At 34.5% G+C, this 27,774-nt stretch overlaps 3 protein-coding genes across 3 annotated transcripts; 2 read left to right on the top strand and 1 right to left on the bottom strand.

The window, feature by feature from the left end:
- LOC18609525 (pentatricopeptide repeat-containing protein At1g60770) lies at positions 8,555 to 11,121 on the top strand. The gene is made up of 2 exons (XM_007044674.2): positions 8,555 to 8,912; positions 9,510 to 11,121. Exons 1-2 carry the CDS (start codon positions 8,685 to 8,687, stop codon positions 10,755 to 10,757), a joined length of 1,476 nt encoding a protein of 491 aa, XP_007044736.2. The 5' UTR covers positions 8,555 to 8,684; the 3' UTR covers positions 10,758 to 11,121.
- On the bottom strand, positions 14,814 to 19,528 carry LOC18609522. The gene is made up of 7 exons (XM_018116576.1): positions 18,657 to 19,528; positions 18,442 to 18,528; positions 18,133 to 18,345; positions 17,049 to 17,213; positions 16,416 to 16,469; positions 16,162 to 16,308; positions 14,814 to 15,482 (listed from the first exon to the last, which is right to left on the bottom strand). The coding sequence occupies exons 1-7, from the start codon at positions 19,008 to 19,010 to the stop codon at positions 15,105 to 15,107; spliced, it is 1,398 nt and encodes a 465-aa protein (XP_017972065.1). The 5' UTR covers positions 19,011 to 19,528; the 3' UTR covers positions 14,814 to 15,104.
- On the top strand, positions 26,950 to 27,750 carry LOC18609524 (heme-binding protein 2). Its single transcript, XM_007044673.2, has 2 exons — positions 26,950 to 27,173; positions 27,279 to 27,750. Exons 1-2 carry the CDS (start codon positions 26,950 to 26,952, stop codon positions 27,706 to 27,708), a joined length of 654 nt encoding a protein of 217 aa, XP_007044735.1. The 3' UTR covers positions 27,709 to 27,750.

Here is a 27,774-nt window from a genome sequence, read left to right as displayed (position 1 = left end):
CTTATTTGATATAGTTTCACAGCTAGAGTTATATGGTGTTGAGCTCAATGAATCAAAGCTATTAGAGAAAACTTTCTCTACTTTTCATGCTTCAAATATTGTATTGTAGCAGCAATACCGGCAGCATCAATTTACGACGTACTTAAAGTTGATTTTTGTCCTCCTAACTGCCGAGCAAACTAATGAACTATTGCTAAAAAATCATGATATAAGACTTGCTGGCTCAAAAGCATTGCCTAAAGCAAATGCTTGCTCTGGTAAAAGTATTGGCCAATTTAAGGGCTGTGAGCACAGGCTAGTGCATAACCCATGAAAGGGTGGCGGAAAATATAAGCACCCTAGGCAAATGAATCTTGGCTTGAATCATGGTCAGGGCAAAAAGCCTAAGAAGGAACATGATGAAAGTATTTGAATCATGGCATGACTAGACACTGGTCGTGTACATGTCGTATGCCAAAGCATTTTGTTGATTTATACCAGGCATCCCTAAAGGATAAAGGCAAACAAGTTGAAACTCATGCCATTAAAAACGTTATGACTAACGTCAAGGCTAATAATACCTTCGTTGAAATGACTCCTCCCGCTCCTGTAGAAGTAAAAACATCATTAGATGTCTTTGATTTTTTCAATGACTTTAAAAAGGCATTAGATTAGTGGAAGTCAAGTTAGACTTAGGATCTAAGAATTTTGATGTTATTTTCAATGTATTACTTTTACTTGATTGTTCATAAATAAAATTATTATCCTATAACTGATTTGTGAATTTTTGCTTGACACTTGAAGTTGTTAATGCAAGTGATACCTGAAGTTATCAATATAAGTACAAATGGAAACCATCGAGAAAAAGAAAGATGTCTGTTTGCTTGATAATACAGCGACACATACCATTTTTCGTGGTAAGCACTTTTTCTCGAGTATGACATTACGTAAGGCAAATGTCCATACAATATTAGGTCCTGTTGGGATTGTTGATGGTTTAGGGAATGCCACAATTGTTCCATCGAATGGCACCACTTTGAATATTGAGGATGCATTGCTGAGTAGTAGATCGAAGAGTAATCTACTTAGTTACAAAGATGTATGTCGTAATTACCATTTTGAGACAATTGATGAGCAAAATAAAGAATTTCTTTGCATCACCTCTTATAAGATAGGCCAAAAGACCATCCATGAGAAGTTGGAAGCTTTAACTAAAGGATTGTGTTGTATCCCTATTAGAGCTATTGAAGTTTACGCTACTATGTCCTGGAGACTGGTAAATCCTAATGAGTTTGACCTTTGGCATGATCGCCTAGGTCACCCGGGAGCTACGATGATGCGTAGGATAATCCAAAATACTAGAAGACACCTTTTAAAGGATAAAAAGGTTTTGTTGTCTAAGGATTATACTTGTGAAGCATGTTCACAATGAAAGCTCATTACTAAAACTTCTATGACAAAGGTTAATCTTGAATCCCTTTCATTCTTGCAAAGAATCCAATGTGATATTTGTGGACCAATACAACCAGCAAATGGGTCGTTTCAATATTTTATGGTATTAATGGATGCATCCTGCAGATGGTCCCATGTTTGTCTGTTATCTACACGCAATGTTGCATTTGCACATTTACTTGCGCAAATTATAAAGCTCCAAGCACATTTCCTTGATTATTCAATTAAGAGCATAAGGATGGATAATGCTAGTGAATTTACATCAAAGAGCTTTGATGCGTATTGTACTTCATTAGGAATCGAGGTTGAGCATCCAGTTCCACATGTTCATACTCAGAACGGATTGACAGAATACTTGATAAAACGCATCCAAATTATCGCTCTTACTCTATTATTGAGAACAAATTTCAATTACACAGCGTGGGGTCATGTTGTTTTGCATGCAGCAGCATTAATTAAATTACGCCCCACTGTTGCTCTCTTACAATCCCCCATGCAATTGGTTTTTGGTTATGAACTAGATATTTCACATTTACGCACCTTTAGTTACCTTGTGCAGGTACCTATAGCACCGCCAAAAAGGATTAAAATGGGTCCCCAACATCGTTTGGGAATTTATGTTGGGTTTGATTCACCGTCCATTATCAAGTTCATGGAACCAATGACGGGTGATATTTTTACCGCCAGATTTACGGATTGTCATTTCGATGAGACAGTGTTTCCATCGATTGAGATAACTAAGGCTTCCATGACTAAGAAGTAGAAACCAATTGAGATTTTCTCCTAGAATGAGAAAAATTTATCCCATTTAAACCCAAAAACTCATGAATGTGAAAATGAGGTGCAACATATAATCCATTTACAGGATATTACCGATAGACTTCTCGATGCATTTAATGATGTTACAAAGGTTACGAAATCTCATATTGCAGCTATGAATACCCCAACTAGGATTGTTGTTCCTGAAGAACAAGTTGAAATGGATCAAAATGGTCCACGCTTGAAGCGTGAAAGACCAATAGTTACAAAAGACACCATTCCTTGAAAACGAAAGGGGAAGAATCATGAATCCGTTCGAAAAGAGCCCATTGCCCCTAAAAAGGCACGTATTGCTCTAGAAAAGCTTGTTGCCCTTGAAAAGGCACAAACCCATGAAAAGATCACTGACCTCGGGAATACTGAGATTTCTATTACATATTGTAATGAGATTTCAGATCGAAATGAGATAATCATCGATGATGCATTTGCATTCTCAGTTGCTTATGAGATTATGAACTACGATATATTATCGAATGTCGTCAAAGGTAAGATTGGCATAAGTGGGAGGAAGCAATCCAAGTTGAATTGGCTTCCTTAGGTAAACGAGAGGTTTTTGGGCTTGTAGCTCGAACCCTTGACAGTGTAAAGCATGTTGGATATAAATGGGTTTTTGTCTAGAAATGAAATGAGAAAAACGAGGTCGTGAGATATAAAGCCTGACTCATTGCCTAAGGATTCTCTCAAAGACCTGTGATTGATTATGATGAGACATATTCACCTGTGATGGATATGATTACTTTTTGTTTCCTTATTAGCCTAGCAATTTTCGTAAAATTGAAAATGCATCTTATGGATGTTGTGACGACATATTTATATAGTTCATTAGACTCTGATATTTATATGAAAATTCTTAAGGAATTAAAAATGCCTGAAGCATACACTCCCCGTAACTTATTCTCAATAAATTAGCAAAGGTCTTTGTACGAGTTAAAACAATCCGACTGCATGCGGTATCAACGTTTAAACGAGTACCTAATTAAGGAATGGTACAATAATGATCCTATCTACTTATACGTGTTTATTAAGAAATCAAAAATCGAATTTGCTATAATAGTAGTTTATGTCAACGATACGAATTTGATTGGAACTCCAGAAAAGTTATCTAAAATTGCTGAATACTTGAAACGTGAATTTGAAGTTAAAGATTTGGATAAAACCAAACTTTGTCTTGGTCTAGAGCTTGAGCACAAAACAAATGGAATACTTGTCCATCAGTCAGTATATATTGAGAGATTGCTTAGACATTTTAACATGGATAAAGCTCACCTATTGAGCACTCCTATGGTTGTAAGGTTTCTTAATCCCCAAAAGGACCCGTTTCGTCCTAGAGAATTTAATGAGGAAATACTTGGTCCTAAAGCACCATATCTCAATGTTATTGGGGCTTTGATGTATTTGGCACAATGCACGAGATCATATATTGCTTTTGCAGTAAATTTGTTACCTGCTTTAATTCTAAACCAACCTGGAGATATTGGAATGAGATAAAACATATCTTCCGCTATCTCCGAGAAACCATGGATTTGGGGTTATATCATTCCAAGGATTCCACTAACTCTGGTTTAGTTGGATATGCTGATACGGGATATAAATCTGATCCGCACAAGGCTCGCTCCCAAACTAGTTATTTATTTTGCTATAACGGCACCGCCATTTCTTGACGCTTTATTAAGCAATCGTTAGTAGCTACATCCTCCAACCACTATGAGATTATCGTTGCATATGTAGCTGGAAAAGAGTGTGTTTGGTTGAGATCCGTTATAGCAAATATTCATAATTCTTGTTGTTTAACACCGATTATAAATTATCTCACTATAATTTATGAAGACAATGCTGCTTGTGTTGCATAAGTCAAGGGAGGACATATTAAAGGAGATAAGACCAAACATATCTCACTGAAATTTTTCTATACTCATAAACTTCAAGAAAGTCGACAAGTTGGCATTAAACAGATTCGCTCCTCCAATAATCTTGCAGATCTTTTTACCAAATCATTGTGAACGTCAACATTTGAGAAATTAGTATATGGCATTAGAATGTTGCGAGTTAATAGGATGCAAGATTAATTTGCCCTTGAAATGGCAAAATATCAAATGCCCCAAAAGTGGCAATATGGCTCAATTGAGGGGGAACATATTATGGACTATGCACTGTACTCTCTTTCCTTTATGTCTGATTTTTGTCCCACTGAGTTTTTCTTGCTTAAGGTTTTTAACGATGTAGCTTAAAGCATGTCTTGTGAAGCCCTTGAAATGGTGCTTCATCTAAGGGGGAGAAATTATTAAGTGCTTTGTATTTTTTTTTCCTTCTGTCTGGTTTTTGTCTCACTAGGTTTTTCTGGCTTAAGGTTTTTTATGTGGTAGAATTTTAAAGCACTGTTTTCATGATACAATGGACATTCAAGGAGAAGTGTTATGAATAAATGAATGTGTCCATTGAATCTCCCTACCTTTCAAGTTCCATTCATAATCAATATATATATTTATGATGGTTCATCAATATCTTCATTAATACTATGTAACCCTCACATCTATGTAACCCTATAAATAGGGCTTTCTACTTGATGAAAAATTACAATCAAGAATAATAAAAAATAGTGAGAAATGAACCAGAAGTTATTCTCTCATGAGAAATGAACCAGAAGTTTTTTTTCTCAATTTTTCTCTAAATTCTTCTCTCAATTATTTTCTTAGTATATCTTTCTTTATATTTTGTATCATATAGGTGAAAGAAAAAGAAAAGAAAAGCATGATTGTTACACATTTAATTACAATAAATTTTAAAATTGAGAGACATTCTATTTTAAAATTAGTTAAAATACTATTTAATCTTTGTAAAAGCATTCCTCTGATATCATTAAATAAACTCAATTTCTTGGAGGTACAATGTTTTAGTTGGACATTGACATTGGCTTGGAGCATTTATATCCTTTGTGTTTTCTGTTTCCATTGTTTATGGGGGTTGCCTCCATCATTATTCATTAGGTACAGAATGGGCCGACTGGTGACTAGAAACTGGAAACAAAGTCCATGAAGGCCATACATATGAGGACGAAACATGCTTTAGGCATGCATGAAGATTGAAGATCTTTTGCATTGGGGTGTCAAAGAAAAGCTGTCCTATTCCTATATGCTTTTAAAGTTGTGAGTGACCAGCAGTTTCTTCAACTACTCACCTACACCTTAAAAGAACTAACAAGTCAAACGAAGCTCCGTTAATGGACGCTTTATGCCGTCCTCTATTCTACATTAAATTCGGCATCTTTTTTTCCTTCCTGGTTCGGGAGTTGACCAAGCCTGCATTACACGTTCACTGATTTACTTATCCCTTCTTTTTGGAAAAGGAAAAAGATAATGGGGAGAGTGGAGGATTCATAGGTAGAATTCCAGAACCTTCTCTCTGACTCTGAGGCAAATGTAGTTGTGAAGCTGATAGGTACTGAAATTAAAGCTCCTGTTAGAACTTAGAAGTGCCTAATCTTCTGTTTGTGGGGTAGCCTGGTACTGCAATGGACACCAACTTCTGTTTCAAATTTTATTTAATTAAATGTTACTTAAAGATTTAAAAAAATGATACGCAATGGTTATTGTTTATAGGTAATAATAGTTAAGGTTAGTTAAATTATTATCTCAAAAAAGTTTTTTTTTTCATTTAACGCATTATTTTCACAAAAATCAAAAGTGAAAAAATGCATTAATTTCAACATTTTTTCTCTAAATATCACTTTAATTAGTGTCAATAAACACCGGTTAACATTTTTAATTAATATTATACAAAATTAATTATATATATATATATATTCATTTTTAGTATTTTTTTTTTGTTATAACACATCATTTATAAGAAGAGAAAGTAACTTTTTTTGACGTTCATAAATCTCTTGACCTCCTTTCGGAAACTTATTGGATGAAATCGTAAATTTTAACCGTTGTGATGTCTCCAGCCTTAAAGACATAGAGATCAAAGATCCCTTCTTTTCTCAAGATTCCAACATGATATCTCTAATTTTAAAAACTATAATTTTAATCATGAACTATCCTTTAAGCGTGACATTTTATTTTTACCTACAATAGAAAGATGCATCCTTAAAAAGAAAAATCTTGATTATATATATATATGTTTGTATCATTGCACATGTATGTATATCAACCTAAATCTATCGGTCAAATTTTAAATGTAATTCTCGTTTTACATAAAAAAATATTAGATTTAATCTATTTATTGTTATTTATATAAATTGATTTTTGTATTTTTAATAATTGTTAATCTTAATTTAGTTCCTATCAATGTTCTTAAGATATTTTTTGTTAAATAAGTTGATATAAAGTTAGTTAAGTTCGCACATCCAAACATTTAAATCATTAATTGATGTATAATTCCTTTATTAAAAAATATGATCAGAATATTTCTTTCCAAATCTAAGGGGTAAAAAAGAGATTAGCCAAGTTGGCTAATGCTTCTGTGGTTGATGATATGATGTTAACCGATGTGATTGATGACATATCATTCAATGTGTTATTAATGTTGAGTTGATGTTGATTAAAGATATTTTTTTTATTTTTTAAAATTTAAAAGATAAAATAATAAAAATAACTTTTTATTTTTTATGAAATATTCAAAAACATTAAAAATAAAAAATAAAATTTTATTTTGAAAAATTTAGAAAATTTTGAAAAATAGAAATATTACTTTTGTTTTATAAAATTAAAAAAGAAGAAATAATTTTTTATTTTTAAAAGCTCTCAAAATATAAAATGAAAAAAAATATTTTTTATATTTTTACACTTATAAAAGATTAGAATTTTGTTTCTTTTTTATAAATTTCTAGGAATATGAAATAACACAAAAATAATCTTTATTTCTTTAAAAAAATAAGAAATATTTTTAAAAAAAATTATAATTTTTTATTTTTAGAACTTTTAAAAAGTAAAAATATATTTTGGTTTTTAATTTTTCATTTTTTAAAAAATTTCTTTTTGTGGATTTTTTAATTTAATCAATCTTTTAAAAAACATAAAATATTCTAATTTCTTTTAAATTTTTATAATATTTGAGTATTTAAAAAATTGTTTTCAAATTCTTTTTGTAGAAATAAAAAATATTTAGTGCTATTTTTTTCTTTCATAACTTTAAAAAAAATTGTAAAAATAGAAAAATAAAAATAAACACCACACTAACATTAAACAACATGATCGATGCTATGTTATGGGCCATGTCAACATCATTCAACATAGTTGAGACACAGCAACATATTGACAGAAGAATTTTAAAGTTTGGATCAATATTAATAATTAAAAGAAAATATATAGATTAGACTTTTTAACTTTCTTTCAGACTTGTATCTTTCAAAAAAGAAAAAGAAAATATATTGGCTCAATTTGTATAAATAAATAATATTAAGTGCCTATTTAACTTATTTTTTTCTACTTATCTATTTCTTAAAAGTAAAAACAAAATTAAACAGGATTTTTGAGAAGCTTTAAAAAGAAATAACTTTTTTTAAAGAATTTTTTTTTAAAAAAAAAAGCTTAAAGAAAAGCTCTAGAGAAGAGTTTACTTTTCTTTTCTTTTTAAAACAAAACAGCTTTTTAGAAAATACTCCTTTTTCTCAATTAATCTTCTTTTCTTCTCTTATTGCAAATCACCATTCTCCAAAGCAAAATCGTAATATCCCTCTCCTCTATCTCTCTATAAAAACTACTAAAACCAAACAAAAGATTTAACAACTAAATAACAAAATTATGGTTTTTTTTGTTCTTGCAAAAATTAAGAGAAAAGATAACTCAAAATTCAAAGTTGCATTTAGGTACTATTTAAAAGGTTTCTCTCTTCTTTACCAAAAAATCTAATACTAGAACTACTATACATGGTCGATAATTGTTTCGTTGCTTTATGGATTTTTTTAGTTTAATATCTAAAATCGAATATAAACTCAAAATAGATTTGTTCTACTTTGATTTATGAAGTGATTTAACATGATATGATACTCTTTATAGTAATTTTAATAAAAAATTAAAGTTTAAATAATTAATTTTACCAAACAACTTATTAAACAATTTTAATATAATTTTAAATATTATTATTTTTATATGAACTTGATAATAATTTTTAAACTAAAAATAAGTCAGGCCAACAGGCCCTAAAGAGGTTACATATAATCCAACAATGAAGTAGGAAGGCCCATTTTCAATTTAGAATATGCGCTAGGCGGAAGTGTGTGTATATTTGGGTGGAACACAGATCTGGCCAATATTGTTTGCAATCCTTATCGGAAGCCCATATTAACTTAAGTTCATGCCGCCCCAATCACAAAACCTAAGCGATCGCCCTCTCAACTATTCCTTTCGCTTCAGGGTTTCTTTCATTTCTAAAAGATTTCCCCAAATCCAAAACAAAAAGCCTAAAACCCTAACCCCTCGAGCAGAAACAAAGCAATGGCGTTAATGCAACAGTTGGGACGGACCAAGAATGTGACCAGAAGGTCGAAGAAGTACTTAGAAGAGGCACTTTACCACAGGCTTTTTAAGGACGGCAGCTCGGAAATCAGCGTGCGGCAGCAGCTGAATCAGTTCCTCAAGAGCTCCAAGCGCGTCTACAAATGGGAAGTTGACGACACTCTCAAGAAGCTTCGCCATCGCAAGCTCTATTACCCTGCTCTCAAGGTGCATTTTTTATTTTATTAGATGAAAGCTTGGGGTTTATCAGGGGTTTTATTCTATTTTTTTAATCTAATTTTCTAATGGGCAAGAAGCTTCGGTAATGATTAATGAATGGTAATCGGCTAATGTAGCAATGTCAATCTTGGCTCTTTTTTTCTTCCCAGCCATTTATTCGTTTGACTGTAGGTAACTTGACGTAGTTGCTTAAAAGGTAGAATTGGGTGATTAATGGAGACGTAGACTTGGCAAAGTAATTTGAACTTTTCAAGTGTAAAATGAAGTCATAATTGGATTAATGGAGACGTAGCAGCGTTTTGAGAGAGATAAGTGAAAATGATCTTATCTCACTATACTGTGCCTCTGGTTGAGTTCCAGCTTGTAGTTTGTAGGATTTTGTTCCTAGTTTCTTTAGACACAGCTGCTCGGCCTGTTTTTAGAAGTAAAGATGTCCAAGCATGTGGAAACCAATGTCCAATTTTGTATATAATTGTTGCTAATGCTTGGCTCCAGATTCGTTTTTATGAATAGATGTTTTTCTGTTTGATTTCCTTGGTTCAATTGCAGAATGGATTAAGTATGTCATGATGTTTGACTTTACAGCTCTCTGAAACAATGGTCACTAAGCGGGGCATGAATAAGACAGTTAGCGATCAGGCTATCCATCTTGATTTGGTTGCCAAAGCTCAAGGGATTCCTGCTGCAGAAAATTACTTTATTGACCTTCCTGAAGCATTGAAGAACCATCTCACTTATGGTGCCCTTCTCAACTGTTACTGTAAGGAATTGATGACTGAAAAAGCAGAAGCTCTAATGGAAAAGATGAAGGAACATAACCTTCCGTTAGGCTCCATGTCTTACAACAGTCTCATGACTCTATACACAAAAATTGGCCAGCCGGAAAGGGTCCCAGATGTTATACAGGAAATGAAGTCGTGTGGTATCATGCCAGATTCCTATACATACAATGTTTGGATGAGGGCTCTGGCTGCTATGAATGATATTTCTGGGTTTGAAAGAGTTATTGACGAAATGAAGAGAGATGCTGAAGATGATGATGATTGGACAACATATAGCAATATAGCATCTGTTTATGTGGATGCTGGCTTGTTTAAAAAGGCAGAAGAGGCACTTAAGGAATTGGAAAAGAGAAATTCCCGCAGAGACCTTTCTGCTTTCCATTTTCTAATTACATTGTATGGCCAAGTGGGAAATTTGCTTGAAGTTTATCGAATATGGCGTTCATTGAGGCTGTCTTTTCACAAAACAGCCAATGTAAGCTTTCTGAATATGATTCAGGTACTAGTCAACTTGAAAGATTTACCAGGAGCAGAGAAATGCTTTAGAGAATGGGAATCAGGTTGCTCTACTTATGATATCCGGATTGCAAATGCCTTAATTGGAGCTTATGCCAAGGAGGGTTTGCTAGAGAAAGCTCAAGAGCTGAAGGAGAGGGCTCGCAAGAGAGGGGTGAAGCCTAATGCCAAAACTTGGGAGATCTTTTTGGATTATTATTTGAAAAATGGGGACATCAAGCTGGCAGTTGATTGTGTGGCCAATGCTATATCTACCGGCAGAGGAGATGGTGGAAAGTGGGTGCCATCATCTAAAACTATTGGGACAGTTATGTGGCACTTTGAGCAAGAGAAAGATGTTGATGGGGCTGAAGGTTTTCTGGAGATTTTGAAGAAAGCTGTAGATCATGTAGGAGAGGAAGTGTTTGAATCATTGATCAGAACTTATGCAGCTGCTGGAAGGACAAGTCCTGTGATGCATCACCGTTTGAAGATGGAAAAGGTGGAAGTGAGTGAGGCAAGTAAGAAATTGGTTGAAGTGATTTCTGTGGAGTGAGTTTTCTCAATTTTGTTGGGTTCTGAAATTTCAATTCCTGGTGAAATGATATTGAATAGCTTTAATTATCTGTTTTTTTTTAATAAAATTTAATTGGTAATTATCATGTTGAGCCAATACATAGTAATACGGTATAGTCCATCCAAGAATGCTCCTTTCATTTAGTTTTTTTTTTTGTTTGAGAAAAGGTGTGTTGACTCATAAGTTATGTTATCAGATAGGATCTATTTGTTCATCTCTGTAGTTGCAGGCAATGTGTAACAAAATTTAGATTCACTATTGCTGCATGGCAGTTGAGTTGTAATAGATTAGGAGACCATATAATGTACTTTCTTGTAATGTTTATTTAGACTATTAGGTTCAATTATGTGTGTCCTGCCAAATGCTACTGCCAACGAGGGTGCACTTCAAGTTGCAGTTCTACACTGGCTAGATCATCCCTAGATTTCGCGAAATAACTAAGGGTGTGATGAATGGAGCTGTCTAAGCCCACGGTTATATTGTCTGGCAGGGCATTGTGTTGCATTACTGTCAAAATGGTTGTGCCTCAATGGTGTCCTATGTAGCAGTTTCTATTTCTCACATGGTCCATGACATTCAGCTTCTTTGCTTGGTGTTCTTTATTGAAGATTTTATAACCCGTGACCCGACCGTCACTGCAAGATCAGTCAAAATAGATAAATGGGTTGACGCAATAGAACTGCATGCAGATGTACTTCAGCCAATTGGTGCGTGTTGTGGGCCTTGTAGCACTGCTCTCGGCCTATGACTAGCTGGTCCTTACCAAGACCGTCTTAAAGCTGCCATGTCGTCCTGTCTTCTAATATCTAAAGCCCCTGTTGGATTATATCAAAAAGTGGGATAAGTTTTTATACTTGTTCTGGTGGGAAGTGCTGAGAATGTATATTGGGTCCATGACTGGCATGATGCTCAATTTTATCTTGGACCACCAAAAGGGCTGCTGCAAAAAAGCAGAAGCTTCCTTCTTAGAATCTTAATTGTCTAGTGGATGAGTAAAGTTTTTAAAGCCATCCCTTCAAAATGGCAACTTGTTTCAATATTCCAACCATCTTGCACATTGATTTAGCTTGGTGAGATAATGGGATGGGGCTAAATTGGATTTTTAAGCCCAGACTTTATAAACCACTTAGTAGCCCTGGCCACGAGGTCAAGGCAGCTGGCATTTCAGAATACAGATCATCAAATTCAAAGGTCAGGCAATGAGGCAAACATACTGTATGCATGTTTTCTGATACATTGATCTTTCTATTTTTCTACTTAAGCCCAGTGGTCCAATTGGCTTCGCCTTGTTTGACAGAGATCGTAAAGAGTGGGGAATAGACTACTAATTCGAGTCATGAGTGAGTTTCAAGTTTGTACACGTCTCTACTCAATGGTTGGCTTGTCCCGTCCTTTTATTCCCTCACATCCATTATTCCATCAAAAACACTAATCTAGCATTGTGTGAACGATAGTACAAGATCATGGAAGGACCCACATTCCAATTATTCTAATTCTGAGGCGGTTTAATTGAAAACAGTAATCACCTTGCTGCTTACAAAAGTCATTGTCAGTATTGGTGAAGGTTCGGTAAGCTGAATTAAAGAGGGAGCACATTGCAGCTACTGGGATCCATCGGCTAGATTGCATATCTGCCATTGAAAGCTTTGCCAAACTCAGCTTAACAATGCTGCCTCTCTGGATTTGTTGTCGGTCCATGCTCTCCTTTTTGATCCTCTTCCTATGTATACATATTTATGTATATGCTTGTGGTACAAGTAAAGTTAGTATTTTGGTTTGAATGAATGCTTGCATTATTATATAGGAACGCCAGCTTTGCGTCTAAGTAAAATCATTTTTTGTCTACACCATGATTCCTTGCTGCCTTAGATGGGTACTGTTCATTTTCGACAGGCTGTAAATATAGTTCTACATCATGCATAAACCTTTTACATTTACCAAAAGTGCATGGGGAAAGATCTAAGTTTAGGCACTGGATACATATAATGGCAAAGAAAGAAAGAACGTTTTTACCTAGTGAATTGAATTAAGAAATTATAAATTTTTATAATATAATTATTTAGCAGAATATTGAATAACAAGGATTATGTAGTGCAAGTGATAATAAGGAGCTCATGAAATTGTTGTTTTTAATAAGAGAAATTTACAAAAGGGGAGCATAGAAAAATAATCTTGTCCCTAGAAAGGATGCATTGAATTTCCGAATATATGCGCGTTGCACCATTTGCCGGTTGGTAGGATTAATCCATCATCCAAAGCCGAAAGCATCCTTAATTAATCTTAAAAATGAATGCAAACTATTCTAGGTGTTTATCCTTTGAAGATTGAAGGGTTGAGAAGCTTTCGGTTCTAAAAGTTGTTGTAGCCACTAGGCGTTAAAGAAATGATCGAGTAATGCTCTAATTTTGTTAAGTTGAGATAATGATCATTAATGACTCATCCATGATTTTTGGTATGCTATATATTGACCTCGAGCACTGGAAAAGGAGTACGCGCGGGCTGTTTTATGTCTGTATTATATTGATAATTTTATATACTATTTTTTGTTAAATTAGAAAAGTAATTAACGTTGAATTAATGCTTCTCATTAATCAATAATTAAATAATCAATAACAAATCTTAACTGTATTATATATATATATATATATATATATATATATATATATATATATTAGTTNTATATATATATATATATATATATATATATATATAGTATATGTATATAGGTTTTTGACTCAACTACATACAAAGTTCATTTCTCCTCTTAAATAATTTAATTTACTTATGTAAAAATCAATTTGAAAAAAGAATCGTGTGTGTCGAGTCAAAACTTTTTCAAAAACATTCGAAATTAACTAATCACCAATTCCTCTTCAATTTCCATTAGAATTTATTCTAGTATACTTTTTATAGGTTGTTTTCTTAACAATTTAAATTATTTGAAATACCAATATTTATTTTTTGAAAGACAAATTTATTGATGAAGTCTCTTAAAGAGAAAATACCAATATTTATTGTATCAATTTTAATTTGTATAACTTGTTACTCCTATATTAAAGCTCTTAACTTAAACTTGTGTAAAAATTAACATGCAGTTTAAACTTTTAATATGCTACAGCATCACAAACACGAACTTTTATGTTCAGCTCAAATAATTATTTTTTTTAAGTTATGTTTTTTTTTTTTATAATTTTATGCTTATTGTATTAAATTACTTGATATATTGGATATGGATTCATTGTTTAGTATAAAAAAAAAATTAAACACTTAATTTTATATAAGATTTTCGCCCATTAACTGAAAACTCTAGCTCTACTTGTTCACGTCGAAATTGCACCTGAGGTTGTCCTTTACACTTTCTTTGACTTTCCCTTGGTATGAAAGCAATTACAGAGTATGTAATCTTGATTTCCAGCTTGTAACCCTTTCTGGTCTTTGCAAATTATAATTGACTAATAATAAACATAAATATAAAGGAAAAAAAAGATGATAAGGAAAACACATAGTAATTAAGATAATTAGTCATTTAGCTATGTGACCACACAACACAGATATTAGTGCTTAAGCATTTAACATGGTTAGTGCGCATAAAATCAATGCATGGCACACTTTCAACTGCAAACCAGTATGTAGTTTCCTGTCGCTAGTGGCTTGACTTCATTACAGAGTAAACTAAAAGGCAAAATGCTATTGAGTAATTTAAGTAGTAATCTAGAGATATCATAAGCGGGGCAATAATGGCTGCCAACATTAATCCAAAACATTATCTTAACATAAGAAAACGACATTACAGAGAGATGTGATATTGTATGAGCTGAAGCAATGGTGAAGGAAAATGCATGTGCATGGTTAATGCATCTAACTATATAAAACAATGTGGTTAGATTTCCTTCCATTTCAGTGGTCCATATTGGGGTATTTATTAGATGCCTTGTTTAATCATTTAGTTGCCAATGTTGAATACGAAGTGCCAGTTTTCTAATCTAAACCTTTGCACCCTTGAAAATCTTCCCAACAGGGACAAGAGAAGGAAGAGAGGAACCACAACCCATACTGTATTCATTATATTCCATCATTTTTTCCACATTTACACAACAGTCCCAAAAGGTGGTATAATTAATGGACACCTGTTAGTTGAAAGAAAAAAGAACAATCGAAAAAAATTTGGATTAACAAGGAAAAATAATTATAAGAATACCCCATAGGCCCAAACTCACTGGATGATCTCCAGCAGAAACCCAATATCACCCAACAAGTATTGAAGAAAAAAAAAACTATATATTAAAAAGAGAAAAGAAAAATATTTTCCATCCTATACCCATCCCTTTAGGGACACCTAACATTTCTTCCAGGTCCTCCATAGTAAAAGTAATTCCCCCACACTCTATTAATCCCTCCTTGGATATCATAGCAGTTTGGATGATCTGCCAGGACCCGGAGATTTGCCAATGGGATTAAGTTATTATCCCAATCAACGACTTGCAAATTTCGAAAATACGATGCCTTTCCAAAGCCTTCCCCTGCAAAATGACCACTGCCCATTTCTGTTGAGGTGTGAAAGCCTCCTGGCCTTGAGTTCACAATTTCTCCACCAAATTGTACCATGCTTGCGTGATCCCTTAGGTGAGTGAACAAGAATGATGGCCAGTATCCTACCAGGATCCCCGATCCGAATTCCAGCCACCAATTTCCATGCTTTGGATCCTACACCAAATACGGTATTTTAAAAGCTGTTAAGTTTTCTCCTTTTCGCACGCATTAAGGATGTTGCATTAATTGCAATACAGGTTGAGTTAATTAGTGTGTTAAAAGTAAAGGTTACGAAAAGCAAGTTTCATGGTAGAATTAATGATTCTCTTATTCACAAAGTTGATCGTAAAATTATCCCCTCCCCTCCCCAAAAGAAAAATGAAAAAAGGTTGAAGGGGGTCGGGCACAAGAAGCTCTTTTACTTGGAAAAGAATAGAATCTTGCAAAGCAAAAAAGCAGTTGGGAATTAAGGGCATTATTCCGGTTTAACAGTGCACGCGGGGAAGCGCACCATTGTAGTGCTTGAATAGAGCTAGCCATGAATAAAGTTCTCACATATCATAATGCTTGGTACCAAAGGAAATATTTATGGTGTGTATTACTTATACTACGTTATTACTTGTACAAGCCGCCCTTGCGTCTTTTCATGGACGTTTTCTAAGTTGAAGAAAAGTATTGAGATCCTATGGTCCAGAGTTTGGGGACATCCACGACCAAATCCATGATGCAAAATCACAGCGCACGTGTGTCGCATAAATGTTGAACCCAAGCTTTACTTTACCAAATACCACCAATATAGTTCAAACTTTTCTCTTCTTTTGAAATTATATAGCAATTGCAAGTTAGTATTTACCTTCCAAACCAAGAGGCTGATATCAAATTGTCCGCCATTGTATGATGATGTTGGGGAGATTGCAGCTCCAATTGCTATTCTATTATTAGTTTGAACAAATCCGGAGCAGAGCAAATTATAGCAACCAGTTGCTTGGTATGCGTCCGTCTGCAAAAAATCATGCTAAAGCATTAATTTGAAATGATTTATCTTATGCTTTAAGATAGAGCTTAATAAAGCAAAGAATTTTTTCCAAATAATTTTAGAATACTTACGGTCCAATAAGTGAAGAATCTAGCATAATTGTCCCCATATAGCTCTGGGCTTACCTGCATTCAAAAAAACAAAGGAATGAATTGGCAATTTAGCATCTATTGCTACAAATACAAAATTAAAACTACAACGAAAGGGAGAGGTCGTTGAACTGTGATAAATGCCCTAAATGTGAAAACCCATTAAGTGCATAGAATTCAATGTGTACAAATACTACTTTGCGGCTATAATTGATGTTTTCTGCTTACACCTAGCTTTAATTAATATATTACTAGGATACCAATATTTAAGAAATGTTAACGAGTGGTTAAAAATACTTTTAAACTTGCTAATTACATTATAATAGAAGTTTTAAATTTTACAAACGGGATTATGGTGTCTCTTTATTATTTATTACATTAATTTATTAATGTTTTAAATATATCTTAATAAAATATGTGATAACCTTCAAATCTTATTTATTGAATTTTATAAAATAATAATTCATTTCTAAAAACACTTTGAATCTCCAAGTATTTGGTAGCTGAACCTTTTATAGACAAATTTTTGCTAAAAAAGAAACAAGTTTAATATTGAAGATTTTGTTGTTAAAAGACGCCAAAGCTAGTTAAATATATAGGGGTAATTATACATGCCTGCCAGCCAGCTTCAATGGTGTTGAGATCGTCGCCAAATGAACCAGAGATGACCCACAGTTGTGATAAGCTGAATTCATATTGATTGGAGACACGAGGTGCCCACACATTTATGCTTGCTTTTGCTCCATAATATTGATCTCCGCTCACATACCCAACTGCATGCTGTATCCCAATACCATCATAATTAAATCCTTTTTTTTTTTTCACAGAAATTTATTAAATTCACTTTTATAGGTGTATTTAAAAGTTAAATATTATAATCTTTCAGGAAAAAAAAAAAGAAATTTGTAAATGCGGGCTGTGACAGCTAAGGGTAAAAGAAAATAGAGAATTGCAGATGACTTAACAAAGAAGAAAAAATCAGTGTACGTAGAAATAAGTGAAGTCTGATACAGTTAGCCGGGGAAACCATGAAAGTCTGCAGTGACTACAAATAGGAATTTCACTGCTGCGTTTAAACACCGAACTAGAATTAAAGAAGAAGCTATTTACCAAAGATTCCATTTTCTGCTAAAGAGGACTACAAAATTGATCACGCTGTACTATTTTGGTCATGGTTTGAGCCATGTTACACCTGTTCCTGCTTTTAATTTACTTTCCAAAAAGAATGATTAGCACTTCATGGACTGTTGTTAGCTCTCTTTCTACCACAGAGAATTTTTCTTCTCCACTGATTTCAGTTAGGGTTTAGAGAAATACAGACTGAAAAACCAACTGAAAACAAGAGAAGGAAGCAACAAATGAGCTTTTCGGTTTTAGCAGTAGAAAATACATAAAAGAAAATTGAAAAAGCCGTTTTCGGGTATCCTCTTCCTCTTTCTTTTTCTTTGATAAGTTCAATAAGTTTGTCATCTTTAATTAAGTAGGCATGGAAAAGGAGACAATGGGCAAGCCTCGTTTTGCTATTCACTTTGACTACTTTGTTTACCGTCTTCTGAATGGCCTTAGCTGATTGTTGGTGCTGTTTTTATAAACTCTTGTGGGACAAAAAAGAATAAAAAAAGGACAAAAGGAAAGCAAAGAAAAAAGCATTGTAGGACTAATTTCTGTATTCCAAGGTAGTATTTGTTAAGGTACCTACCTCATGGCCATTGCTAGTTGAGTCTCTTCTAACACGTCTTCTCGGTTTCCTTCCAAATCTTCTTACAGAACTGGCCCTTAACATGTCTTGTTCAGTTGTTCTTCTGATTGGAATTGTTCCTTCCGGACATGATTCACCAGACATGCTCCACAGCTGAAAATCTTCCGCCGCCATCCCATTTGGGTTATGACCACTTGGTCTTTCTGGTGGATCCTGCAAATTCAAGAATATCTGAAGCTGTTAAATTCCATAGAAGTTCATTTGTCATAAAAACCAAAAATAAATGCATATAAGAAAGATTTTAATTACCAATGGTTTTTGTCCTTTTAATTCAGGATGATCAAAGGCTGGTTGATGATGTAATAAAACACAATCTATGAAATCACCATCTGGACTCTGCACCAACAAACCGAAGAATATGAAAAAGAAGAAAGCCAAACTATTTAGAGAAAAACAGAACGAAAAACAGAGGAAGTCAATGCCTAATGAGGGATCAATAGCTGAGGCAAATTAAGGGGAATTGCCTGAATTGTCTTGACTGCTGGCTTGTTGATCTTTTTGAGACGTTTTCTTATTATTGTCAACTTTTGTAACTCTTCTTCTGGCCGGAAAGTTTGATTGCTTGCATGGAGATTGCCGGTTTCCGACGCATAGACAGGACAAATTGAAGAAGAAACAAGAAGAAAGAATACAAAAATGGGAATGATTGGTGAGATCTTACAACAGCAAGAAGCCATTTTTGAGAAATTTCCTCTTGTTGGTTCTTGCGCTATATCGGTTTCCGTTTGTGTACATTGGTGTTGTCTTCTTCTGTGACCGAAACAGCACCATCTATTTCTAGTTTTTTCCTTTAGAAATGAAGCTCCCTCCAAATCCATCCAACACAAGATCACCGTTGTAAGAAAACTTCGTCGAGCACTTCACTCTCTCACCATTTCCAAAGCTCTTGAAAACACCCAGGAATTGAAAAAAAAAAAATCTCTTCTTCTTCTTCTTCTTTCTTCTCTCACAGCTTCTAATGTCTCGGTTTTTATGTTCTGACACCTTGGCTTGAACTTCTAAGCATTTGCCTGATTAGAAAAACACACAAATGGGGTTGAGTTTTCTTAAAGTTTTGCCCATGTGGGTGTGGCGATATAAATACTAAGAAGTGATGAAATCATGCTTAGGATTTAAATATTTTAAAAAAGAATTTTGGAGAGAGAGAGAGGTGAAGGGTTGTGTTTCCAGTCTCCAATACAAGGACTGAAACTTTAGCTTTTGTGTTAATTTTATAGGGAAAAATGGCACTGATTTCTGTTATTCTTTACTTTGGTTTCTGAGGACAGGAATTACACTGGATTCTGGGTTTCCAAAGTTCTTTGCTTTAGGGTGTTCCCTTTCTCACTTCCCTAGATGTTCCTTGTGTCAGCTACTCTGTTTTTATTATCTCCCAAATAAACCATTATAAAGATTTAACAAGCTAAAGCTTACCCACTTTAATTTCCCTAAGATTGTTTAATTTAGATTAACATTAATTTCCTAGGATTTGGATAATTAGAACCCTCTCAACAAAAAAATAAAAATAAAAATAAAAATTATCAGTTGTTGCCAACACTACAGTAATCAACATGTGCCTGAGATGGAGGATTGCAGATTTGGTGGGTCAACTCATAGACAGTCAAACATAAATAAGATAAATCATCACTATCCGTGGTTTTAGTGTGTCGTCTTAAAACCAATGGAATTTTCTTTCTCTTCGGTTACGTGACAACAACTTTTAAAAGTGTCGTTTTCAGAGAGAGAGAGAGAGCCAATTTGTTAATGTGTTGGGGGCTACTGTGTTGGCACGCGCACTCGGTTATGTGCACTGCCACTGCATGCCTATGCAGACACCCATGCAAATGCATTGCATGCTCAATTTGATTATGGTTCCACCCATGTCTCGTTTGTGTTTGTATTTAGGGGCTCGACTTTGATTTGTTTGCTAATGCTGCTATAGATTGCTGTATTTTGCTCCTTCCTAAAGATACAGAGATGTCAAAAGAATTGCAAGGAAAACAATCATCCCAATAATTTGAATAAGGGACAAGACATCGAGCTATGCTACCTCTAAGATGAAAAGAACATTTGCAAAGGTAAACCGATCGAAGGCTGTTAGATTAAAACAATGATGTCATGGTCAAAGCCATTAGTCCATCGTAAAATCGATTTTCTTTTATTTTTTTTTCTTCCTTCTGAAAAGCATTAATCAGATTCAGAGGTAATGCCAAAGTGGAGGAGGAGTACCGGAGGGTACAATTCCAAAGTTATTTACTATAGTATTATTTTATTCTTTCAAATAGTAATTCAATATATATATATATATATATATATATATATATAATATTGTTGATAAATAAAGTGCTAGATTAACTTTCAAAAAAACAAAATAATAAAGTTCTAGACTGTTGATTAGGAATACATGAATGTAAATACTTAGACGGATGGTGAGTGGTAAGGGCACAAAGGCAGCGTTTGCCTTTCCCAGCGTTCCCCTACATATCTATCCCCTTTTTAGGGGCTCTGGCAATGATGCCTAGCAGTCAATTAGTTTCTTATTTTAAGTTTTCTCTACATTTTGTTGCAATAAATCCTTTCTTAGACTCACTCACCCACCATTGCAAACAAAGTAAATGGAAAATTTGGCCCACATTGTCTCAATTGGCTAAATAATGAAGATATCTCAGTGCAGCTATCCACTATGCCTTCGTTTTCCAGCTGCGGCAATTAAATTCATCGATCAAAGTTGTAGGCACTGCAACTCAAAAGTTTGGAACCACCATTATGTTCACACTAAAAAGACTTGTACAAATTAAAATACTTTAAACTTTATAATAATTACATATATTTTTATTTAAAAAAGTTAAATTTAAACTATTTTGGTGTTTCGACAATTAATGCTTAAAATTTTATATTGTAAATCTAAAATTCCTAAACGGAAAAATTGATACGTAATTTTCTTAGTGAAAATTCTATGGACTAAAATTTAAAATAGTTAACTATTTTCTCTCACTTTCACCGGAAAAGAGCGAGGAAAATGAGCTCGCTGTTATGCCGTGGGCTTAACAGAAGTGAGATCTAGACAAAATAAAAAAGTCGAACCAATAAAATATGGACATGTGGCAAGACTACCTGGTCGTTAATAGAAACGGGGTATTGAATAGAAAAGTCAGATCTTTAGGCGCGATGGGCTGGAAAATGTTTCCCCCAATTTCGTCATGTTTTTTGAATGAAAGTTGGAGCAAAAAGTTATTGCAGATTTTTCCCTTCGTATTTTCCCGGCCATCAAACAGGAGAAAATAAAATCTAAGAAAAATATATATTGTTTTCCTTTCAAATTTTCCTTGAACCAAACAGGATTTTAATATATATATATATATATATATATATATATATATATATTTCTCTAAAATTTTATATGAACCAAAGAAATTTAAAATTTAATGTACCGAACTCAACTTAAGAAATGTGATTTACCCCAGTGGCATAATTCGAAAACATGCTTTTTAAAGCTGTAATGTGGGATCAAAACACAAGAAACTAAGCATGTCAAAATCCTTTGAAAGTTGACACCAAAAGGCTGCTAAAGCAACATGCAGCTGCTTTTTTGACGGGGGCACATCATGCACATGAAAATTTCTTTATAAAGAAAAAGTTTAACTTACAGTAATTATTAGATGAATACAATTATTAGGTTCAACACTTTGTATATACAATATTTTTTTGGCATACAATTATAAGCAAAACAAAACGTTAATTAGCACGCTGTGTCCCTAATGCTTTATCTTTTTGTAACTGGGACTCTCTCAGTTTTGATTAATTAGCTTATGCCGAAGGTGACCTTATTATTCTTAGATTTGCCTTCTCCTGCATGGCCAACCTCTTTCTTAAACTATGATTCAATTCCTTCCCCAAAGAACAAAAAAAAGAAGAAATCAATACAAACTCTTAAACAGTAATTAATTCTTTAATATATATATATATATATATATAAAGGGCCTCACGACAGGAATCTAGATAAACTGAAGCAAGTATCTTCTTTTCCCCTCCGTTTATGTAACTTAATTAATTGATTTCAGAAACCTTCCGAGTTCTGAGGCAGAGGAAATTGAACCATTGAAGTTAGACGAGTGCATATGGAATTTATAATTGCCTCTTTCGAGGGGAGAAGAGGGCTGATGGTGATTGTGTTCCGAAGAGCCATGTGATGTAATCTTTACACTAAAATTCAGTGTTACCCTTTTCATCATCTTCAGAGAAGAAAAAAGCTGAACCTGAAATTGTTAGAAACACCCCAAAAGATGGTATAAACAAGCCCAATTTGTCAAATTAAGAGATTGCCTTGATTTGGGTACTCAGATTATTATTCTTTAAATACTATTAAAAAAATAAAGCACATATAGTCATCATTGTTATGGTTGTAGACTTAGGTCAGCCTTACTAGTTTTTATTGTCCATAAGAAATGGTCCAAGATTTAGAAAAGTTTAGTGGTGTTTGAGCTGAAAGGTTTTAGATTGCCAATTATATAATTTGATTGGTTACGTTTTTAGTGATCATGTTAAAATATTTAGATTTAATGGATAATCAAAAAAATATTTTAAAGAAAGGAAGCATTGAAAGATGTAGAAATTTCCCAACGTAGTAACTTGGAAGACCTGAGCAGCAGCAGCATTGATTTTTGTCCATGAATACTTATCTCTCTACTGTTCATTTTTTTTTTATATGGAAAAATATAGCAAGATATAATGATGGTGTCGCCATGTTGAGAATGAAATGGGGGTTCAAGGCGAATACATGAAAAGGAAAGAAGGATGTTTAAGTATTCAAACAAGGTCCACATTCCACAGTTAAATAGACACTTGAGAGTGGAAGCCAAAGGTCCCCTTTTTTGACATTTCAAGTGGCTATGTAATTGGGTTTGCATTGACTCTAGATGATGAGTGAATGACATGTAAGGTCACTTCAAAAGAAAAAGATATAATATACACATATATTTTTTCCTTTGTTCATGTTTCATTAAAGATATTCAATAATAATGTAAAATCAGTACACTACGTTTCATATTGATCTGGCAAATTTCCCTTTAAGCTGGTGCTACAGGTTTCCCTGTCGGCAGCCCCGGCCCAGTGAAAACCCATTTTTATCTTGTGTCCATGTAGCAACATGGGTCCTGTCTAAAAGCTGAGAGATCCAATTGACCAAAGACCCATTTTCTTTTTTGTTATGGTTTTTACAAGCCAGTTGACCAAGACCTTTCATTGCAACGATGGCTTAGATTTAGAGACAACATGACTAGGACTGGATTCTTTAAGAACCCCACAAAGAACCAAAGGTGAGCTTTTTAGGACAGAATTCCAACCCTGGAAGCCTCGAAAAAGGACTCATGACCATAGAATGTGAAAGCGAATGTAAGGTTTAACTCCACAAATGTAGTGGGCTGCTGGCTGTTGGCTAACTCTCCAAAGGAAAAAAAGGGCGCTTTGTAATGATGACATTGTTGTAATTTCTTGACTTGTAAGATGGGATGACAAAGCTTTGGTCAGCCTCATCTTTCATTTCAAATTAAGTCCTAAAGGAACCTTCACAAGCTATGACATAATTATTCCATCCCACTTAAAACAGGAAAACTGAGACTATAGGATAAGGGATTCGACGAGGAACCCTTTACTCTTCGGACAATGCTTTTACTCTTAAGAGGGTACATAACAAATTTAGAATCTTTCTCAAATTTAACTGGAATTTAAATGGTTTTTGTAGTTGTAAAACTCTTTTCCTCAATCTTCGCAGAAGCAACCAAAGCATAAAGCAAAAGATAAAGATGAAGAAACAAGAAATCCAAAATAAATTGGCAATTTTCGTAAGAAGAATAGCATCAAAGAACCGAGCTTGAGAATAATAGTTAAAAAGTGGAATAACAGTAAAGCGAATTCCACTTAAGACCCACATGAAAAGAAGAGAATAGAATCATGAGGAAGAGTGGTACTTGTTTAAAGCTTATAACTCATCAATTCACAAACACTGTATCTGCATTCTACCATATGATACGCGCTTCATTTGATTCTCTCATCCTCTATTTGTGTGTAGCAATATCTATTGTTTTTTTCTTAAAAAAAAAATACAAAAAGCTCTTTGAAAGGGTATAAAAGGAGGGGTTGCAAAAGGCTTTTAAGCATGGGGACATGGATGTTGAGCAATGATTTCGTCCAAGGGAGCATGGTCAGCTTTCCCAGCTTAATCAAGGTAGAAATATAACCTCAAAAGTGCTTACAAAGAGACATTCCCCTTGAAAGATGTCGCTGACCACATCCCCTCTAGCCCAAAATGCTTATTTGCCTAAAAGGAAATAAAACCCATGATTTGGGAGGGTGGAAATTGTTGGGAAAAAGGAGGATTTTGCACCCAATCTGATCTTTTTATTTTCTTGTTTTCTTTGGGGCTGAGGCATGCTTAAGGCATCATCTTATGGACCATATTTGCTAATGCATCATCATGATGTTGGGTATAACCAAGTACATCATCTGCCAGTCTCTTCACGTTGCTTTGTTATGGGGACGACACATAATGATATTTAATCATGCTCATCAGCTTCATCTAATGTTACTTGCACATGCAACTTGATCATATCAATCCTCCAAGTGGTGGCGTGGTATAAAACTCTTGCTTAGTTCATTCCTTCTTGTCATTCAAGGCCTGAGAGGTAACCGGCTAGGATCCTCTCGTTTGTCTGCTAATGGGTCTGTCAGTTGGGCCCAGATGGGATAAGCAAAGGCTTCCTTGAAGAATCCATCTCGTCCCAATTAATCATTTTGCTTCGAACTGACTGGGAATTCGGACTCTGGGCTTAGCGAACCGAGTGTAGCTCATTTTTTTGGGACTAAGCAAGCAGGGTTGAGCCAGGGGGCTTAGACCAACAACTAGAGCCAGTTCAAGCATACTATTATGTTGGAATTCATAATCACTACTTTCAACCCAGAGGCCCAAATTAAATCATGCATGCGTACAGGACATACACCCATGAAATTTTAACCAGCAAAGCTGTCTACTCCATCTAATTTATTATGTTCTACGAGAAGTTCAACAACGTAATAGCTTAAGGAAGTTAATAGTTCCTTCTTTGGATTTACAATATGTTTGGTAAGAAGGGAACGGAGTGAAAAAACATTTAGTGTTTCTTTTCTTTTCCTTCATTTAGTAGGAAATAAATAAGAAAAAAATACCATTTTTTCATCACAAAACTGCATTTTTCAAGTTTTTTTTCACCGTCTCATATGTATGTATATATATACATATAAAAGCTGAAGTAATAAATAATAATATTGTTATCCTGATGACAAGTGGCAAGTTGCTAATCCAACCCTGGAATGAAGGCTCACTTTTCAGCTAGGACTTCACCGATAGACAGACGTCACTCCTTTGGTGGTACATATACAGCCTCTTTTTTCCTTCTTTATTTATTTTCTGCCATTTTTTAAATCATCCACTAATCCAAGATAACTTATATTAATCAGTAGATTTTGAAGGCACGTTTTCGCCACTAGTTTCTTATGAATACCATCATCTGTTTTTTTGGTTGACTGCATCTTTAACCTGTAGACTTTAGATCCCTTTGGTCCATCCACGTAGAAATTTGCAATATATATATACATTTAAGTGGATCATTAACCAGTTTTTGGTTTCCCTTGTGTTTTTGCTTCCTAGTATCGTACTAAAAATGACTTATCAACTTGCTTAGTTGCTCAACTTGAGGTTGTTAGGGACCAATTAAATGAATTAGTACCCTCAATGATTAGAGATAGACTGCACTTTGCTCAGCTGCTTAAGATTTTGCAAAGTGGGGGCAGAAATTGACAAAGTTAAATCCATGAGCCTCAGAGGCCACTAATGCTTTGATTATTGGCCATAAATCAGATCTTGATTCTCCTTGTCTGCCTTCTTTCACTTGTCTTAATTTGAAGAGTAATCTATACCAGATTTTTGTGTGATTTGGTCACATGATCAGGAGGATGATGCTTGGATGACCAAGTGTCAATTACAGAGTTTTTCCTCTTACATGTCGAGAACAACATATATAGTTTGTCCTCTCTTATATGCGCACCATTTCCATTTGCTTTACGCTCCCAGTCTAAAGAAAAAACCAACGGGGAGAACTTGTTCTGCTGTGACAAATATTGCTGCTCAGATGTCACCTTATCATTGTTGCATTTATATTTGGTGTACTGATGAATCACTCGCACCAACCAAAATAAAAAGTACTAAACGATAGTATGATTATTATAAGAATAAGATATTCCATCACGTTTTCTTCCGTTTTTTCCTGCTAGGGGAAAACGGGGTGGCATGGCAGGCATCCGTTGTTGGTCAATTACAACAGCTGTTCCCTGCTGTAACATGAAATTTAAATCAATACTAATGCTATTTACTCTAGTAGTCGAAAGATTTCTGTTTGAGATTTTGCTCATACCTACGGTTTACTGAAGGTGGTAGTACTTACTGGTCAAATCACAATTTTCTCAGTTCATCATTCCTTCAGTTTCACTGAGCAATGTGCTATAGCTGCTATATCGCTATCCTTTTCTATTAAAAAACATGAATAATGAACATTAACTAAAGGTGGAAGCGCAAACCAGAAAAGCCAATCAAACAATGGGGCCTTAACTAATGACACTGCAGTTATGTGTATTGTGAAATAACAGCATAAAGAAGGATAAAACCGGCATCCCAAGTGGCATTCTGTTGGTTATATAAGCCAGGGCTAAGGCACTCATCGTTATACAGCAAGAAAAAACAATCAAAGAATGGAAAAGCTGTTTCTCTTGATAGTGACAATGACAGCGGCAGTAAGTTATCCAAGTGCTAAGTGTTTCGTGCTAATTTCAGCCTACACGATTGAATCTCCACAATTCAGAGTGGTGCACTTAGAATCTGATTTTGAAGTAAGATTGTACGAAGAAATGTCCTGGATGTCTGCTCTTGTCTATGGGACTTCCTTTGAGAATTCCACCAGAGATGGCTTTCACAGGTTTCCTACTCGTATATTCACCTCCTACTAACTTTTCCCTAGTAAATGTGGACACTATTAAATTCTCACCTTGTTCTTTCTTTATCATTGTATTGCTTGTTTCAGGTTGTATCAGTATATTCATGGGGATAACCTTAACGCTACCCAATTTTTAATGACTGCTCCTGTTTTAACAAGCGTCACCCCATCAGCCCACGGGTCTGCATATATTGTAAGGTATTATCTGCCTCCAACATTTGACCAAACGTCCCCTCCACAGCCCTCCGCTGAATTGAATTTGCAGTTGGACAAGTGGGAGAGTCACTGTATTGCAGTCAGAATGTTTCCTGGATATGCCAGGGACGACAACGTCGACAAAGAGAAAGATGCTCTGCTTTCTAGCCTTGGTAAACATTTGCCAGGGTTAAAGCAAGCAGCGGAAAACAACTATAACTACAGCATTGCGCAGTACAATGCTTCAAAACATCCCACTGGGCGCATAAATGAGGTGTGGATGGATGTATCAGGTTTCGCCGCAGAGGGCTGTCCAGTCTAGCTATAACAGCTAGTAGCAACAATTATCAATAAATTTGCTTGTGGAAGGGATGAATAATTGTGTTTG

The sequence above is a fragment of the Theobroma cacao genome, chromosome 2 (assembly GCF_000208745.1).
Source record: "Theobroma cacao cultivar B97-61/B2 chromosome 2, Criollo_cocoa_genome_V2, whole genome shotgun sequence".
Classification (NCBI taxonomy): domain Eukaryota; kingdom Viridiplantae; phylum Streptophyta; class Magnoliopsida; order Malvales; family Malvaceae; genus Theobroma; species Theobroma cacao.
The sequence above is the reverse complement of the archived record's forward strand: the minus strand, read 5'-3'. Positions and strand labels throughout refer to the sequence as shown.

What these genes read in the sequence shown, in the direction of transcription:
- LOC18609524 (XM_007044673.2), top strand. Translation starts at nt 26,950, where the DNA reads ATGGAAAAGCTGTTTCTCTTGATAGTGACAATGACAGCGGCAGTAAGT. An exon ending in ACCAGAGATGGCTTTCACAG is followed by an intron (nt 27,174 to 27,278) that starts GTTTCCTACTCG and finishes TGCTTGTTTCAG; the next exon opens with GTTGTATCAGTATATTCATG.
- LOC18609522 (XM_018116576.1), bottom strand. Translation starts at nt 19,010, where the DNA reads ATGGATTTGGAGGGAGCTTCATTTCTAAAGGAAAAAACTAGAAATAGA. An exon ending in TAAAAGGACAAAAACCATTG is followed by an intron (nt 18,346 to 18,441) that starts GTAATTAAAATC and finishes TTGAATTTGCAG; the next exon opens with GATCCACCAGAAAGACCAAG. An exon ending in TCAGCCTCTTGGTTTGGAAG is followed by an intron (nt 15,483 to 16,161) that starts GTAAATACTAAC and finishes TATTTGGTGTAG; the next exon opens with GATCCAAAGCATGGAAATTG.
- LOC18609525 (XM_007044674.2), top strand. Translation starts at nt 8,685, where the DNA reads ATGGCGTTAATGCAACAGTTGGGACGGACCAAGAATGTGACCAGAAGG. An exon ending in TCTATTACCCTGCTCTCAAG is followed by an intron (nt 8,913 to 9,509) that starts GTGCATTTTTTA and finishes TTGACTTTACAG; the next exon opens with CTCTCTGAAACAATGGTCAC.